Source organism: Vidua macroura, chromosome 1, assembly GCF_024509145.1.
Source record: "Vidua macroura isolate BioBank_ID:100142 chromosome 1, ASM2450914v1, whole genome shotgun sequence".
NCBI lineage: Eukaryota > Metazoa > Chordata > Aves > Passeriformes > Viduidae > Vidua > Vidua macroura.
The window spans coordinates 119,958,790-119,974,967 of NC_071571.1; the positions used below are offsets into that span (position 1 = coordinate 119,958,790).

The 16,178-nt window shown below is 38.7% G+C and overlaps 1 protein-coding gene across 1 annotated transcript in view; it reads right to left on the reverse strand.

Annotated features, from left to right (window-relative positions):
* Positions 1-2,659: 2,659 nt before the first annotated feature.
* The window catches only part of ARFGEF1 (ADP ribosylation factor guanine nucleotide exchange factor 1), an 85,389-nt gene continuing 71,870 nt past the window's right edge, over positions 2,660-16,178 (reverse strand). Inside the window, exons 30-39 of the mRNA XM_054000537.1 lie at positions 15,258-15,387; positions 14,228-14,363; positions 14,006-14,144; positions 9,663-9,732; positions 7,952-8,081; positions 7,028-7,167; positions 6,480-6,648; positions 5,848-5,986; positions 4,845-4,962; positions 2,660-4,102 (exon numbers count right to left, since the gene is read on the reverse strand). Coding sequence (XP_053856512.1) covers positions 3,938-4,102; positions 4,845-4,962; positions 5,848-5,986; positions 6,480-6,648; positions 7,028-7,167; positions 7,952-8,081; positions 9,663-9,732; positions 14,006-14,144; positions 14,228-14,363; positions 15,258-15,387 — 1,336 coding nt within the window. The 3' untranslated portion in view covers positions 2,660-3,937. The remainder of the gene's footprint in view (positions 4,103-4,844; positions 4,963-5,847; positions 5,987-6,479; positions 6,649-7,027; positions 7,168-7,951; positions 8,082-9,662; positions 9,733-14,005; positions 14,145-14,227; positions 14,364-15,257; positions 15,388-16,178) is intronic.

A 16,178-nucleotide genomic window follows, 5' to 3' on the forward strand; every position in this document is an offset into this window, starting at 1 on the left:
CTTCGATTTTCTTAATTTATGATTTGCTTCAGCTTTCATTTACTCATGAACAAACCAGAGTGTTAAGGTTGTCTCCAAAGAAATAAAAACACACAGAAAACCTGTTCATTGAGAGCACAGAGCTTCAGCAAGAAGGACGTGGAGCAAGATTTTAGTTCAGTGAACTACACAACCAAGGTGAAACAGGGGTAATGATGCAACTTTCCTTTTGGTTAGGAAATTCCCATCCAGAGGCCTAAACCTGATCAACAGGGAAAAAAAAAAAGACCCTTATAAACCACTGATGAAAAACAAGAACTTTTTACAAAGGTCTTTATGTTTACTACATTGCCACCTTCAAGCTTTTGTAAACTGGTCTGAAGGCTACAGCAGTTCCACGATGCTGGCAGGCAATGTTTGCTGACAGATGCACTTTCAAACCTGTGTGGTGTTGAGCTTCTTCATGGGTGCTTAGCATGTTCCTTCCCAGAGAGGATTTGCCAGATCAGGGTAATTCTTACCCTGAATTTCTAGCTCAACAGGAAGGAGGTTCATCAGTGTGGGTGTGACAGCAGCGGCCACCCAAGCAGGGGCCTTGGTGCAATCCCTGACCTGGCTGGAGCAGGTACCTCGCACTGCATGGCTGCTTCAGTCTGGACTTCCCAAAGACAGAGGAAATAACTTTGTGAAAATGCTTTATAATACACTTACCACCCTCTCATGCCAAAGCCCACCTTATGCTGTTTATACTTTGTCACCTGCTCTGATGGCTCTCTCCAATTGCCTCCTAAGTTGAAGTCTGAGACACATTCACTGTACCAACTCCAGGCTAGATGCAGAATTTCTCATCTAACTGCCTACAGAGTTTAATTATTAGTTCCTTAATTTTAACCGGAGTTTTTCCCGTGAGAGAAACATGAAGTGTTCCCCTAAAAAGCCACCCTCATTTCACTGCAGTAAGTTTCATAAATGCCACAGACCAGAAGCTGGCATTCCTTTCCTCCAGTTCGAGGCCAGGATGTGGCACAACCCCTCTGAATTATTTTCTTCACCTGTGCTGTGGCCTGAAACTACTGAAATTACTTTAACCTCACTGTTCAGTAGCCCTTAGTACCATGAAATCTACTCTTCCCTGCAGCTGCCTTCCCCAGGGCACTACTGAGGACACTGAATCCTTTGCATCTTTCCAGATCATGACAGTCTCACCTGCAAAATAAATGTATCTGCAGTCCCAGCCCTGATGGGATATTGAGATCACTAGAAGAGAACCTATTCTCTGCCCCGACTCCAGATTTTTGAGAATGATCATATATGTGAGTGTTCAGAGAGCTGCAAGTTGAACACAATGCTCAGAGTACACCTGGTGCTGCTCTGGCATTGCAAGAGCTAAAGAGAGGCAAAGAGTTATGATGACACCAGAGTTCAGCTGCCAATGAACCGAAATTAAACAGGTATGGGGGTCTTTTCCACATGAGCAATAAATAAGGCATAAGAAGGTCAGGCTATAAAAGAATAATGTCCTTACTAAAGAGGAGTACACAACAAAACAAAAAAGCAGCAAGGTTTAAAACCAGAAAGAGGCCCAAAAGCCCAAATGCCCAAGTTTTTAGTAAATTCATTGTACTCACTGCTCTATCTAGAACACAGATGATTAGAAAGCAATTGGGCAGACATGCAAGAACAGTGGCTGTTTAAATAGTGCTCAGGGCAGCAGTGACAGGGACACCCTGCTTATGGTCTCAGAACAGTTTGCTAAAGCCACGGGGCTATTCATTGGCATGCATGACAATGAATAGGATGGGACACATTATACTCACTGTAAAAATTATTACTGGTCACTGTCAGACAAAGACCTTAGGTCTGGCCTAACACAGCAGTTTAAGATTAAAACACAGCACAACAAACTGAACAAGTAAAATGCAGCCAAGAGGAAAGGCTACAATTAATTCAAATAACCTCAATTCTACCCCTTCTGACTCTGGTAATTGCTATTTGGTTTTGCTCCACCCCAATTAACTTTGTGAGCAAACTCTGAACCACAGGTCATAGCATTTTAATTTCCTTTTCTGGCTTTTCCAATAGCTATTTCACTGAACTGCTTACACTTATTTCTGGAGCCTGCTGTGAATGTCTGTGGCAGATAAGTTGCCCTGAAAGAGAGGAGGCTCCCTCACACACCTTGCTCTTCACACTGCTCTCCTGTGCCAGTCAGGAGTTTTTTGGGAACACACTGGGAAACAATCGCATTCCACACTTACTAACAAAATCAAAGATGCTGACAAGGCTGAGCTGGCTGATGTATTCCAAGTCAGCAGAACTGCAATCACAGCCCTTCTCTTCCCCCTTTCTCCATCAGCTGTTTTGTGTTTGTGTTTTAATCCCCAGAGAGCAAAGTGCAGCTTTGAGCTTCTATCTGTGCAGCACTACAGGGTCCATCTGACCAGTTCATGTAGTGCTTTTGTTCTCCTCCAGCCTTGCCCACCTTTTTTTTTTTTAATTTACCACTCCTTTTCCCCCTGTATTTGTCTCTAACAGTGAGAAGAGGCATCCCAGTCAAGCAGAGGGCACTCAGCTTTCTGCTCCCAAGGTCTAGGGTTTGCTCCTTTGAAACAAAAGCATGAGAGGCAAAGCAAACTGTAAAACAAGTAGCTGTGGATTAGACTGGTTTTGATTGCACTGATGAAAGAGTTCAAAAACTTTATTGACCTATAACCTGATTAGAATATGCCAGATGAGAACCAAATATTGTACAGAAAGTTGTACAGAATTTTTTTTACATAGAAAACTTTACATATCTGTACCATATACATTTTGTCCATCTGAAAAAAATTTCTACATCCATTGTAATACAGAATGCTTGACAATCTCGTCTGTTAACCATCAGAGCACAATTCACAGTATGAATACATTTCCAATAAATTTAACCATCCCCAAACCATGCCAGATTTGTTACTTGAATATATCCAACATTAAATTCTGTACATAAGAGTGAAATCTACATCAAACAAAAAACATTTGACAGCAGACACAACCTAGACTTGTTTGCAGTGATTCAAGTTCCAGTCCTTGAAGGATCATCATTTCAATGGCTCGTTATATTTAAAAGCCCTAAAATAAGTATATTACAGGTAGTTATGTCAGTCGTGATATTTCTACCGCTGTTCTTGACAAAAGTCGGCAACAATAACTTCTGGGCTACAATGAAACAAAACAAAACAAAAATAACAAAAAAGAAAAAAAAAAAAAAAAAATCACAACCCAAAAAAGAAACCCAAACTTCTAGTGCATTTGGTAAACAAGGAAGAGTTATGGGCTTTTAACAAATCAGTATTACAGAAATAAAATAATTTGGGAAGAACTGTATAGTGTTAAAGAGTTTATATTACAGATCTGCATCTCTGTACATTTTCACAGAAGGATGATTACCAATGTCTCAGACAGCCTGAGTGTGCAAAAATCTTAGAATATCAGACATAGTTGCTAAATATTTTTTTCCATGAACAATAATCTCCATTTTCTTTTCACTATAAACATTTTATCCTTCAAAATACAGCTCTCCTGAGTTGTACTTCTCGCAGAAGCTCAAACCTTTACATATATATGTTTCTTTGGGTACATTTTACTTTCACACCCGCCATAAACATCTGTTGCTATGCTGCTGTCTAGGACAGTAAAGGAACTGCAGCCCGTGCTGACAAGGGGACTGTGCTATAAACTGGCTCTGTGCTCAGCAGGAGCCAGGCAAGAGAAACTGATGAGAGAGAATCCGCCAGGAAAGAGAGGGACTGGAGCGTTGCAAGCCTTAATTACAGTCGTAAGCATCTGTACCGTTAACCCTTGGATACACGTTGCCAGAGAAAGAAACCATTTATATGGAGATCCAGACAGAACGGCCCAGCTACCTGGTCCTTTTATTTAGCTGAGGAATATAAACTTGGAACCAGAGCATCACTATCTGCTAGTGCTTGCTTATTCCAGACTCTTGTTCTGGCGGTTGGGATATTTGGAAAACCACACCAATCCGCAGGAAAAACCTTCGCAAAACAGCCCGAAGCTCAGGAATAAGGTCAAACTGCATGATTTCACACAACAAAGGATAGTAGAATGAGGCATGGGCCTTGAACTGAGGAGAAAACAAACAAGAAATGACTCTATTATACATCGGTACACCTCAGAAAGCACACTGCAAAATAAGAATTTTAAATACTCCCCCAAATGAGAGTGAGAAACCCACAAAGTGACAAGCAGAAACACCTTTACAACTGAAATCAGCAATGCTAGAATAAGGCAAAGACAGCTGTGATATACTCTGACAGATGCTCACCAGCTGCACAAAGCTCCTTACTAATGCTTATTCTCCAAGAGGAAATATTTTTCTATTACGAGCCTTTTTCTTGCAGTTGGCCTTTTTCATCACTTAATTATTTCAGCCAAGTGATCTTAGAGGGAGTTTAAACAGGGATTTATTTACTGCAGAATTGCTTTGGAGAAGGTCAAGGTGTACGTGTACTGCAGCAGTACTGGCAGCAGAAACAAGAGTTAATTCTTTGAATAAAATATCATCACTAATTGCCTTTCTCGGCAGAAGAGGGGTAAAAATGATTTAACACACACTTTTAAAGGATTCCAGTATCTTTAAACTTCTCTGACACGTTTTATTTTATCACTCACTGCACCTTCACACTGAATTATTAGTGTCAGTATCTGTCAAGTGCAGTTTGAATGTATATTCCCTCAACACAAGAGTGTCTACAGAGCAGCAGGAGATTTTAAAGTCAAGTCTGTAACTGTGTGTGACGAGCCAGTCTGGAACTACTTCTTACCTGTATTTGTAATCTGAAGCATCATTCCAAACAGATACTTACCCTCTCATCACTTATCTTCAAGACTTTAGTCAAAAATAAGAGTAAAAGGTTAGTCCAGGCTTCCCGATGACTTTCTGATGTAAGAGTGAGGAAATAGCTCAGAGCCTCGCTGCAGACACTGGAGACAAAAGACAAAAAAATAACAACTCACATTTCCTTCTGAGCTCTACTGCAGAAAGAGAGCTTTGGCTTTGCAAATCCTGGCAGTGTAGAGCTCTGGTGTAGAACAGCATTGTTTTATGAAAGCTGCTCTAAGCCTGGTTAATGACAGAAAGCAGTGACTTTGTTCAACTCAAACCCAAAGTCCTAGGACTTCAGTAATAAATAAGCTGACATAATGTGCTTATACTGTCTGTGAATGTATTTGAAACATATCAAGTGCTCTTTGCCAGGTATCTGACAAAACATTACGTGGGCTTTAGGAATATCTCATGTTGACATAACCAGGCAGTTTTCAGCCCTGCTTCCTAGTCTGTGAACCTTAAAGTCTTAGCCTTAAGTGTTGCTGTTGAGGTTTAAAGCCCTCCCTTATTCCAACAGTTGCTTGAAAACATTATAAACAAAAACGATTCAGATCAATGACCAAAGAGCCAAAGGCCTCTATATGCTCACAAGGCTGCTTAAACCCAGTGTCCATTTCTGAAAATGAGAATAAACAGTGTCAGCTCCCTGAAATACCTGAGGTTAGTGAAAGAAAAAGCAGGGTTTAGGTGATAGCTGCTTTCCTTTTTAAAGAGAAGCCCCTGCCTACCCACATGATACAAAAAAAGGTGAAAAAAAATCTTTGTTCTCCCTGCAAAACATGTAATGAGAACAAAAAGGAGAGACAGCACTCCCCACAGAACATAAAACTCAGTATTAGCTGTGGCCACCACACACACGTGTTGGCTCTCAAGTTTACTGCAAACAGAGATGGTCTGTCCTTTTAAATAGCCCACCCCCTTTCTTTAACACCAGAAATAACATGAACAGGCTCAGCTCCAGGCTCAGCTCAGGACCTTACTTCAGCAGTCTTTGCTGGACTTCCTCCCAGGCACTGGTGCGGCTCTCGTCCATGTACATGCGGAACAGGATGCGCAGCCCACAGGCCAGGCTGCTCGTCTCCTGCTTCAGCAGGTTGGGCTTGGATTTGCCTTTGAAACCTACAGGAATTCCAAGCATCCATTTAGATTTTTGGTTCAGCTGACATTCTTTCTTACAGTCCCCACCTTCTCTTTCTAAGCATCTTTTGCAGACAGACAGAAGAACCACCTCAGGTAATTAACTTCTCATAACATTTAGTAAAATGGAGCACTGCTAAAAATTAACCTATTAATATGTGCCATAATTGTGGTTGGAAACCATTTTTAGTATGAGCTTACAAGTGGCTGTGAAACCTGTGTTTCTGCCTGCAGTTTTCAAGCATGGGACTCACACCTACAGCCAAGAATCAGCCTGACAGCTGTACCTCAGCGAAAACGTAATTTTAGGAAACCAGAAATATTTGTGCCTCCACAGATTAGTCTCCTCCCTTTAGGAATCCTACACTTATAGAGCTAAAGCTTCAACTTTTACATTTGGCATCAAAGTACTTCTGACCTATTTTTGGGTCAATTCCCACTGTCACAAAGTATTTCTTCAAGGGCACTGACTCACCTGCTTTCCAGAGAGCAGTTCTTTGTTCATTGTTTGAATTAAATGCTTTAGCAAATCTGTGAGATTCCAGCAGACAATCGAGAAGTTTGAAAAGCTGTTGTGATGTTAGGAAACGATACATCCCTTGATCCTGTGTATCCACATGGACATCGAAGTCTACTGCATCTCTCTATTGAAAAAAGAGGAAAAGGAAGAAAAAGATTTGAAGTAAAAATTCACAACTGTCTTCAGCAAGCTCCTGTGATAACTCAATCCTACCCTGTTTAGATCTGTACTTGTACTTAAACTTAACACTGTATTAAAGGTTGTATCCACATGCCAGCTACATAAATCCCTTTGAACATTACATGTTCTAATTTCCACACTGCTGCACTGGCACAGCAAATGCAATTTAACAGGAGTTGTAAAAGATCTCAACAGGCCAATGGAAATCCTCAAACGCATGTGAAAATTGTAAATTAGCAGATACTACAGGAGTTATCTGAAAGAAACTTTATCTTAAAACCTTTGTAGGAAAAGGTACAGAGGTACCTATCAGTTCCACTTACTTGTGCTGCTGCTAGATTCTCTGCATCCTCTTTTTTGCTAGTTGCTGGGAAGAACACAATGTTGTCGATCGTCTGAATGAGTTCCAGCTGTACAACACACTTGATCAAAAGAGCAGCAAATAACTTCTGTTCTGGAAATTCTTTAAAGGAAAGAAAATTACTTGTTAACTACAGACCTTTTCTGAGCTGTTTTGAGGGCATGCTGAACTTCAAGCACGTGTGTAAACCAAACCTGGAATCCACCTGTTGGAATTACTAACACCAGGACAGATCACCATGTTACGAACGGGAACTTCTTAAAAAATTGTTGCCTGAAGTTGTCTGTGATACATTGGATCAACCTGGTTCAGTGTTACCTAAAAATCACCAAAATGAGTAACTTGGACCTTCAGTGCAATAGCGTGAGCCAGAGACTGTTCCCAGGCAGGATGCTTAGCACAGCATTGGCATCGTGCTTGTTTGCAGCTGTGGCAAATACTAATGTACCACGTGACCATTTTAAGCAATGAAACATAACTGCACAAGGATCTTAAATAAGGGTTTGATACACTCTCTTCAAATCACAGACAGAATTCTTCTTCAGCCACTGCTTCTGTTGCATTTTGCACTGGAAAATCCCTGCTCCTAAGAAAAGAAATCTCACACAGCACTGTAAGGAGACTACTATTTTTAATATTTTGCTTTGGGTAAAAGCCTACAAGCTTGCAGTTGAACTCTTAGATTTTTAAAACACAGGCAAAAAATGTGGACCCACAGGAGTTCAAGAGAATTCTGTCATACTACATGAAGACAGTAATTTAAACAATGTGATTTCTTCACATCAGGTTTCTGAAGTCACAGGTGGGGCTACAACTAATAGATCATACATCTGCTCCATACTACTCTAAACAGATACCAAATGCCAAACCCCTGCAGAGCACGCACTTGCTGCTGGCCTGGCTTTACTCGTTTCTTCTGCTACCGTGGCGCCTGTGCTGGGCTGATATGGGCGTCCATCTGAGGATCGAGGCTGGATGGAATCATGGATATCTACCGACTTCTGGGAGATTGTATCCTGAAAAGAAAGAAAAAAAAAAAAAAGTAATTAATTTACAGAAGACTTCTGGTAATTGGTAATAGTGCTGTGCTCTTCAGAGCTCAAGACATTTGCTGTTTCAACTCTGCACTTCCATTCTCTTTAGTCATACTTGCTTTATAAGCATTCATGAAAGAAGTACCAGAAAGATGAGCTACTAAGAAAGAACTGAAAATTTAACAAGTAACAAATACTTAAGTACAAAGAAAAGGCAATGAGCAGCATTTTTCAGATAGGTTTTTGTACGCCCTCCAAGCATTTCTTCTGTCACCCAAGAGTTACTACAGCTTTTATCAGATCAAGAGTAGGAGGTTTACTGGCAGGTTCCTATAAAGAACACCTCAGCTTCTCATATCAGTAGATAACCAAAGTTTTCATCTCTACTAAGTAAAAATGTATATTTTAATAGGTATCATGTCTACTGACAGCAAAACACTCCATCATATTTGAGCAACCTAAAGAAAAATGAGATGAAAATATCCAAAACCTGCACAGATTCTATCCTACTAAATGAGACAGCCAAAATATTTTTCCTTTAGTATCATTTATTACACAAGTTCTGTTAATTCTGAAGTTGCAAAATATCCTTTTACACTGAAGACAAAAATAATTTTTAAAAACATTAATGCTAAACTATTTCAAAGGGAAATGATGTTTTAATTTAGTCAAGACTAAGACATTTATTTGCCATTTACACATGCTATAATATTTGACATAAATGGATCAAGAATGTAGCAAAGATGTTTAGATCAAACCACTATAAATGAGTCATGGTACAGCACAAAGGTACAATACCCATATAATGAGAACTGGCCTTCACAAACATTTACTCTGTTTAAGCAGAATTATGGTAACACTTCATAAAGATAAATGGAGGGAGTCAGTCTCTCTTAGTAAAGCTCTTAGACCATTATCCTTGAGCAACTTGTATCAAGTGCTTCATTAATCTATAAATAACTTTATGCAGCAATCTTGTGAGAATGTCCAAAAGCTAAACTAATTCTCATCAGCAGCAAAGCAGCTACAGGAGCTGTCACTTGCAGGCAAATCCAGACTTCACATCAGTTTATGCAATCAACACTAAGAAATCCGACGGTTATACAAATTTTCTACTTTAAATAGATATCTAAGGTCTTATTACAAGAGAAAATTTGGAGGCAAAAAAAGTAAATCTGTCAATCTATCCCTCTTCAGCAGTTTCTCTTCTTTCCTGTACATCAAAACGAAAGAAAATCATGACCCAAACCACGAAACAACTCAAAGCCCAAATACAGTATTAGAGAAACCTGCCAGACAGGACATTACCTAAAACAAACACAGGTAACTACCTACAGACAATTTCTGAAAGTCAACTTTGCTGCAAACAAACACATACTTCTTTATCAGTTAATTCCTTGCCATTTTTAAACATTAAATAGCACTTGAGCTGGAAAAAAAAATTCAAGTAAATCAAAACTGAAAAATGTATTTAAACCTATTATATTTCACCTATTCTACATCACAACACATTTCTACTGAGCTCTTGCAATCTTAAATTATTGTTTTATTTCAGCAGCTTACCAGTTTTTCTTTTGCATCAGAGGGAGAGCCACAGCAGAACTCCCCACCAACCGGTCGCCAAGTCAGCAGCCTTGAAAACACAAAACCAGTCCCAGATTTACTAAGTTTGAACTATAAATCAGAACCAACACTCTGAAAAGTCCCCTTCAACATGGTGTGGGTTTTTTGCATTAATTTCAATTCTAAGTGCACTTTATTTTTTCACATGTTTAAAAGTGTAATACTAATACTGTGTTTGCTGAACTTCAACATTTCTGCCAAGTACCTTGGATGGACAAGTGGACTATATCAAGGTGGATTAGCTTTTCTCAGAAATACTGGATTTGTCTTAAGGCAGTGTTTTAGTGCCATTAGTGGGTCCCCTTTTCTCCCACACTGCCTTAAACCTGATCTAGAATAAGGAATGAATCTACTCCAGAAGAAATCACATGAACATTTGGAGATGTTTTGCATTCTCTATCTGGGATATATTCCAGGATTATGTTTCCATTTCCACTTAAAAATTCATCACTTCCACTCAGGATTCATTGCTGTTATGAGGTATCAAATCACTGACAATACTTCTGATTGTCTGATTTCCTATAAGACACTGCTGTCTCGAGGATCTTAACCTTAGCACTAAAACATTTCTACACTAATTGTAACTTTCTGAGACTGTCTGTGCCTGCCAAGAATCGAGGGAAATTGGATTAAATAACCTAAGTTGTCCCATCGATTTTTGTTCTATCCAATCTACTGCTGCAAAGTAAGATTGGAGTTACTTGTCATTGTCATGATCTCAAACACTTCAGTGTCAATCTGTGTGAGGTAACACATACTGGACATTTGTGTCTGCATTTCCTAAGAGAGAGCTTTTACACCAAGTTAAGCATCCTAAATGAATATATCCCTGATCTCCAGAAAACTGATAACTGAAAAACTAAAAAGACAAATTGGAGATAAGATAAAATCTTGAGGCATGTAATAAGGCAACAAATAAAGTAGAACAGAGAACTAAATTGATTCTTGAAAGCTGCAAGAACATAAATTGAGGCATTGGGACAATGAGCCATTATGAGCCAGTAGAGGCCAGACCATCATAATTTGTGCAAGGAACCAATTCTAACTCTTGATTTTTTTGAAGACGAGAGGATTTCTCAGCAACAGAAAGCCAAGACTCACTCTCATGAAGCTTCAGAAAATTTAAATTAACAAAAATTATAAATAGAAATGAAACTACAATAAAAATTAAAGAAACTGATAAAATAAGCAAAAATCGATGGGCTAGATGAGCAAACAGCTAAGCCAAGAGGACGGTGATCAGGTGCATGGAATCTAGTTGGAGGCCACTGGTACACCCCAGGGGTCAATACTGGGTCCAATCTGTCCATCTTAATGATCTGGGTGATGGGGCAGAGAGGACTCAGGAAGCTGGATGACACAGAAGTAGGAGGAGTGGCTGAGACCAGAGGGTCATGCTGCTATCCAGAGGGACCTCCACAGGCTGGAGGAGTGGGCTGATGGGAACCCTAAGCAGTTCAGTGAGGGAAGAACAAGGTTCTTCACCTGGGGAGGAGCAAGCCCATGCCCCAGGACCTGCTGGGGGCTGCCCAGCTGGGAAGCAGATTGGCCTGCAGAGAAGGCCCTGGAGATCGTGGTGGACACCAGGCTGGACATGAGTGAGCAGGGTGCCCTTGCTGCAGAAAAAGCAAACACTATCCTGGGCTGTCAGCAGGTGGGAAGGGGACCCTGCCCCTCTGCCCAGCACCGTGGCCAGTCCTGGGCTCCCCAGTTTGAGAGACATGGACCTACTGGAGAAAGTTCAGCAAAAAGCCACAAAGGTGAAGAAGGAACTAGAGCATCTCTTCCATGAGGAGAGTTGGAGACAACAGGGACTGTCCGGCCAGGAAAAGAAGAGGCTCAGGACATCTCATCAACATACTATAAATACCTGAAATGTGGGGGCAAAGCAGAGCCAGGCTTTTTCCAGTGATTCACAATGCCAGGACCAGAGGCAATGGCACAAACACAGGAAATTCTTTATGAACATTAGAAAACACTTTTTCACTGTGAGGGTGGATCAAGCACAAAGCAGAGGTTGCCCAGAAAAGCTGTGGAGCTTCTTTCCTTGGAGATATTTGAAAGTCAGGACATGGTCCTGGGAAAAGTGCTCTGGGGTACCCATACCTGAGCTCAGTGGTTGGACCACAAAACCTCCAGAGCCCTTTCCAACTTCAGCCATTCTGTATTAGTATCTTCAGCTATCAACACCTCAGTGATCTGTAGAAGCTTGGCAGCAGCATGGTTTGTGGTTTTCTAGTAACTGATCCTTGCAGAAATTGGTAGCTGAGTAAATATTATAGTACATTTTCCAAACAAGGAAATATGATCAACTCTCTTTGCAAAAAATAACTTGCCAAGAATCAGCAGAGGCTGATACAGCAACTAAGAACTCGTGCAGCCAATGTTGCAGCTTTTAAATCAGAGAAGCTGCACAACACCTGGAAGATGTTTCATATGAATGCTAAAAATGAACAAATGCAACCCCACCTGATCAGACCAATAAAAACTTCTGCCAGAAGATACTTTACACTCCAGAGATTTGCAGCTTCTGACTATTTGAAGACAATTGGCAATAAAGCACTTGCCCATAAAGTTTTCATATATACCACTGTGTGATTTGTTTGTCTTCATTTCAACATTAACTACTGTGTTACTTCCAGGCATGGAAAGACAAAGGTAAACAGTTCATTTGCCTTCTCTAAGCACTGAGGCAGCCACCACAACAAGTGGTATTAAAACTGCATTGTCAAAAAAGAAAATAATAAAAAAACTAAGGATGGGAAGGCAGGAGAAGTTCCATTGCAAAAAAAAAAAAAAAAAGGCTAATAGAGGGACTAAGAAATAAAATACGAAATATTAGCCAAACCAGGAGTCTCAGAAAAAGAACCAGATCCCATAAAATGAGAGGCAAAAAAGAAGTATCCTCCTAGGACTCAGAAAGAGAAAGAAAAAAAAGTAAGTACCCTCACATAAAATCAAAGTAAGGCTACGAAAGTTGGGAACCTTCCAGAAATTTAAGAAGGAATAACATAATGAGGTTCTCAAAAGATGGTACAGAAAGATTAAAAGAGAAAGAAAGAGAAAGTTAAAGGAGGAGTTGGATACTCTCCTAAGAAAAAGAACCCATTTGAGAAGCAGAAGGGCCTCAACATCAAAGCGAATAATGCATATATTTCAAATTTGATATAACTAAAGGCAACAGAGTATTTTGAGTATGTCTAAATATTACGATATCCAAAATGCTGCTCTAGAAAGGATTCTCATATTCAACTATAAGAACACCCAGAAATTTAGGTTTTGATCATATGCTGAAACCAAAGCAAATGTTCTGCTAGTAAATATTAACTTCAAAATCTTTCCAAGTACAGGACATAGTAAGTTAGGGTTAATTCAGCTGGACTTCTACATGCAGAGATGTGGCTTCCAATTTTATTTTTGGCAGTTATCAAAATGCAGAAGGTATCTTGCTAGCTCCCAAGTATTTCAGCTTCATTTTATACTTATTTTTTGATGGAATTAATTTATACCTACTTACTTTAAAAAAATATGTGAGGTAGTGACAGATTTTAGCTTTTAATGGATGAATGAAGCTCTCTCAGTGCTATCTGATATACAACTCTAAAATTGGAGGAATTTTAGAGGAAAAGGAAAGACTGATATGCAGAAGGTTTCTTTTGCTTCAGTTTTCTTCAGGCCTAAAGTAGGTCTCAGAAGCAAAGAATATGAACTGGATGAAACATAGCACTTGGAATGGTGCAGCCTTACTCCAAGAAACCTCACACAGAGTTATATGAATGGAAAGGGTTACCAAATATCCAAGAAAATTTTCACAAAAATATTAAGATTCATATAAACATATGATGGAAATTAACCATCAACCACAGAGACTTAAATCTGTAAGACTATTGCAGTATTTTAGTATTTTATGGAAAAAGCTCCACATGTAATTATAAACAGCAAAGCCTGCATCTCCTATTACAAAAAAAGAAAATAACAAAAAAATCAGATAGTATTTCTCAAAAAAAAAAAATCCAAAACCTTAAAACTGATTCATGTTACATTCTCGGGTTGTTGGGGAGTTTTTTTGCTTATCTCCTATACAGTATTTTAGTTTTTAACATTTCATCATTAACAACACAGAAGAATACCTATACCTAATTTATCATCACATTACAAGTAAGTCTGTTTCCACACTTAACAGTTTTTTGTTTACCCCACCTATGAGATATCTAAGAGTTCCAAACAGGTAAATAATGTAGTTAAACTATTTTAGAAAGTATAAATATGAACAGTTGTCTTACGCATGAGGGATTGTAGTTTTGAAAATATCCAGCATGCAAGTGCAGGTTTTATCCCAGATTTCTAGGGTAAACTTTTCACCATTAAGGATGACAACATTCTCCAAACAGTTTGTACCAGATCGTGCCAGTTGTTCATTGTCTGTAAGAGACAGTGTATTTGTTCATCCACATTCAACAGAGTAAAATGTTAACATTGTTTAACATAATTTGTACAGTTCCTACCTTGCTGCACACACCAGTACAGCTGTGCAAATATATCATCCAAAAGAACATCACTAAGTACTTCTAAATACTGTGTAAATACATCACAGATTGCATAAAGTGCATGGTTACAAGTAGTTGTCATCCATTCAGCTTTCTAGGAGGCAAAAAAAACCCAAGAATTACAACCTGAAGGTGAAACTTCTGGATACACATATAGATGAACATTTGTATTTACTCAATTTACTTTATAGTGACATGAAATTCATTTCTGTACCTCAAAACCTCAAAATTTGGAGCCTCAACTCCTGCTTTGCCAACTAGCAGGTTTAAAAAGAACTACAGGAACAGACAAACAAACAACTGTCTTAGCGTCCAATTCTAGCTCAATGATTTAACACCAAGCTAAAGCTGTGTTTAAGCATTTTCCTGGGGAAAAAAATTAATGAAATGAGACATGTCCTACTACAAATAGCCAGACAGAGACTCCCAAACAGTTTTGATCATTTTGATCTAACTTCTAATAGTAATAATTTACACATTAGTTACATTTTAAAGCCTATTTTAGTTGTTTATCAGAACAGTACCTGGTTCTGGTTTGGCAGATCAAAACCTGGATGGCTGGCCAAAAGTGTGCAATGACAGCACAGTGTTGTTTTGGGTGGGTTTTGTGTGTGAACTTATTTCTTCTAATTGTGACTTCACTGCTGATTACAAGCCTCACTCAAGTGAGCATATTGTGCGTCAGATTCCAAACATCACATGTAAAAGCTACAGTTCTTCTTACAAACCCTAGATACATTGCATTTTATGCTATTCTTCTGTTGTTCCTAGTATAAACTACTAGGCCTTTTACACATATGGCTTTCAAAAATGAAAAACGTGACAACACCTGCCAACAGAATGCCATTAAAACAAAACAAGGCTACTAGAACCACAGGTCCACCATTCAAGTTTTGAGGTTTACCCTACATTACTTGACAAAGTTATAGTACAGTTTTCTACTGTAAATATAGTTCTCATGTAAATTATCTTCCTCCACTTTTATCACCTCAGTCTGCTGTTCTGGCAGTTTCATGTTGTCAAATATCCTGAAGACAATCCGAAACAAATCTTGCCACCAGTGTTTTTCATAAGTATGGCCATATGTCTTCATTATTTCAAACATTACTGTTAAGCCCCTGAAATGAAGAAAGAACAACTTATACCAAGAGTTACAAAAAGACAAGAACGAGACCAAGTACAACTACAGCAGCAAGAACAAACTCAAATACTGTTGAGAACATTATACACACACATGAGTACACAAAATATAAGCAGAAAATCAGCTTGTAAAAAAGCACTTTATAGTCACAGGCAATAGCCAAAAATATTTTTGAGAGCTGTGGTAAATTAAAATTAAAATAGTAAATTAACTCGTTTACCAAGGGCCACAAAAAATAATAAATAAATAATTCCAGTTAAAAAGTACAAAAGTCTAGAAACAATTATTAACCTTCACCAGCTATAAATGGAGTCCAGATGCACAGCTCCCATGCCAATGTGTAAATTTAGTTATTTGTGTACAACCCCTCATATTTCACATCAGAACTGTAAATGAATACGTTTTACAAGGGAAAATCATATTCCAGGAAAATAAGCAAGTTTTACATGAGATCAGAGTACAGCTTTGTTTTTTTTAACCATTTCTGCAATCCTCAACACTTAATGAATCATGGTATAAAACCAATTTTAAAATCCCCAAGGTAAGTGGGATGAGCAAGACAGAATGCAATCATAACTACATAACTTTGTTGTTTATTATAACAGAAAATCAAAATTTCAAATGTACAGAACACAGACTTAATTTCTATATTCCAGTGTCTATTTAAAAGGTGTTTGTTGTTTCCACAGTGGTATCATCTGAATTATAGACATAAGTCATTTTACAGTGATTACATTCACCAAGAGTTGTTTTTGTTTTAAAAATATA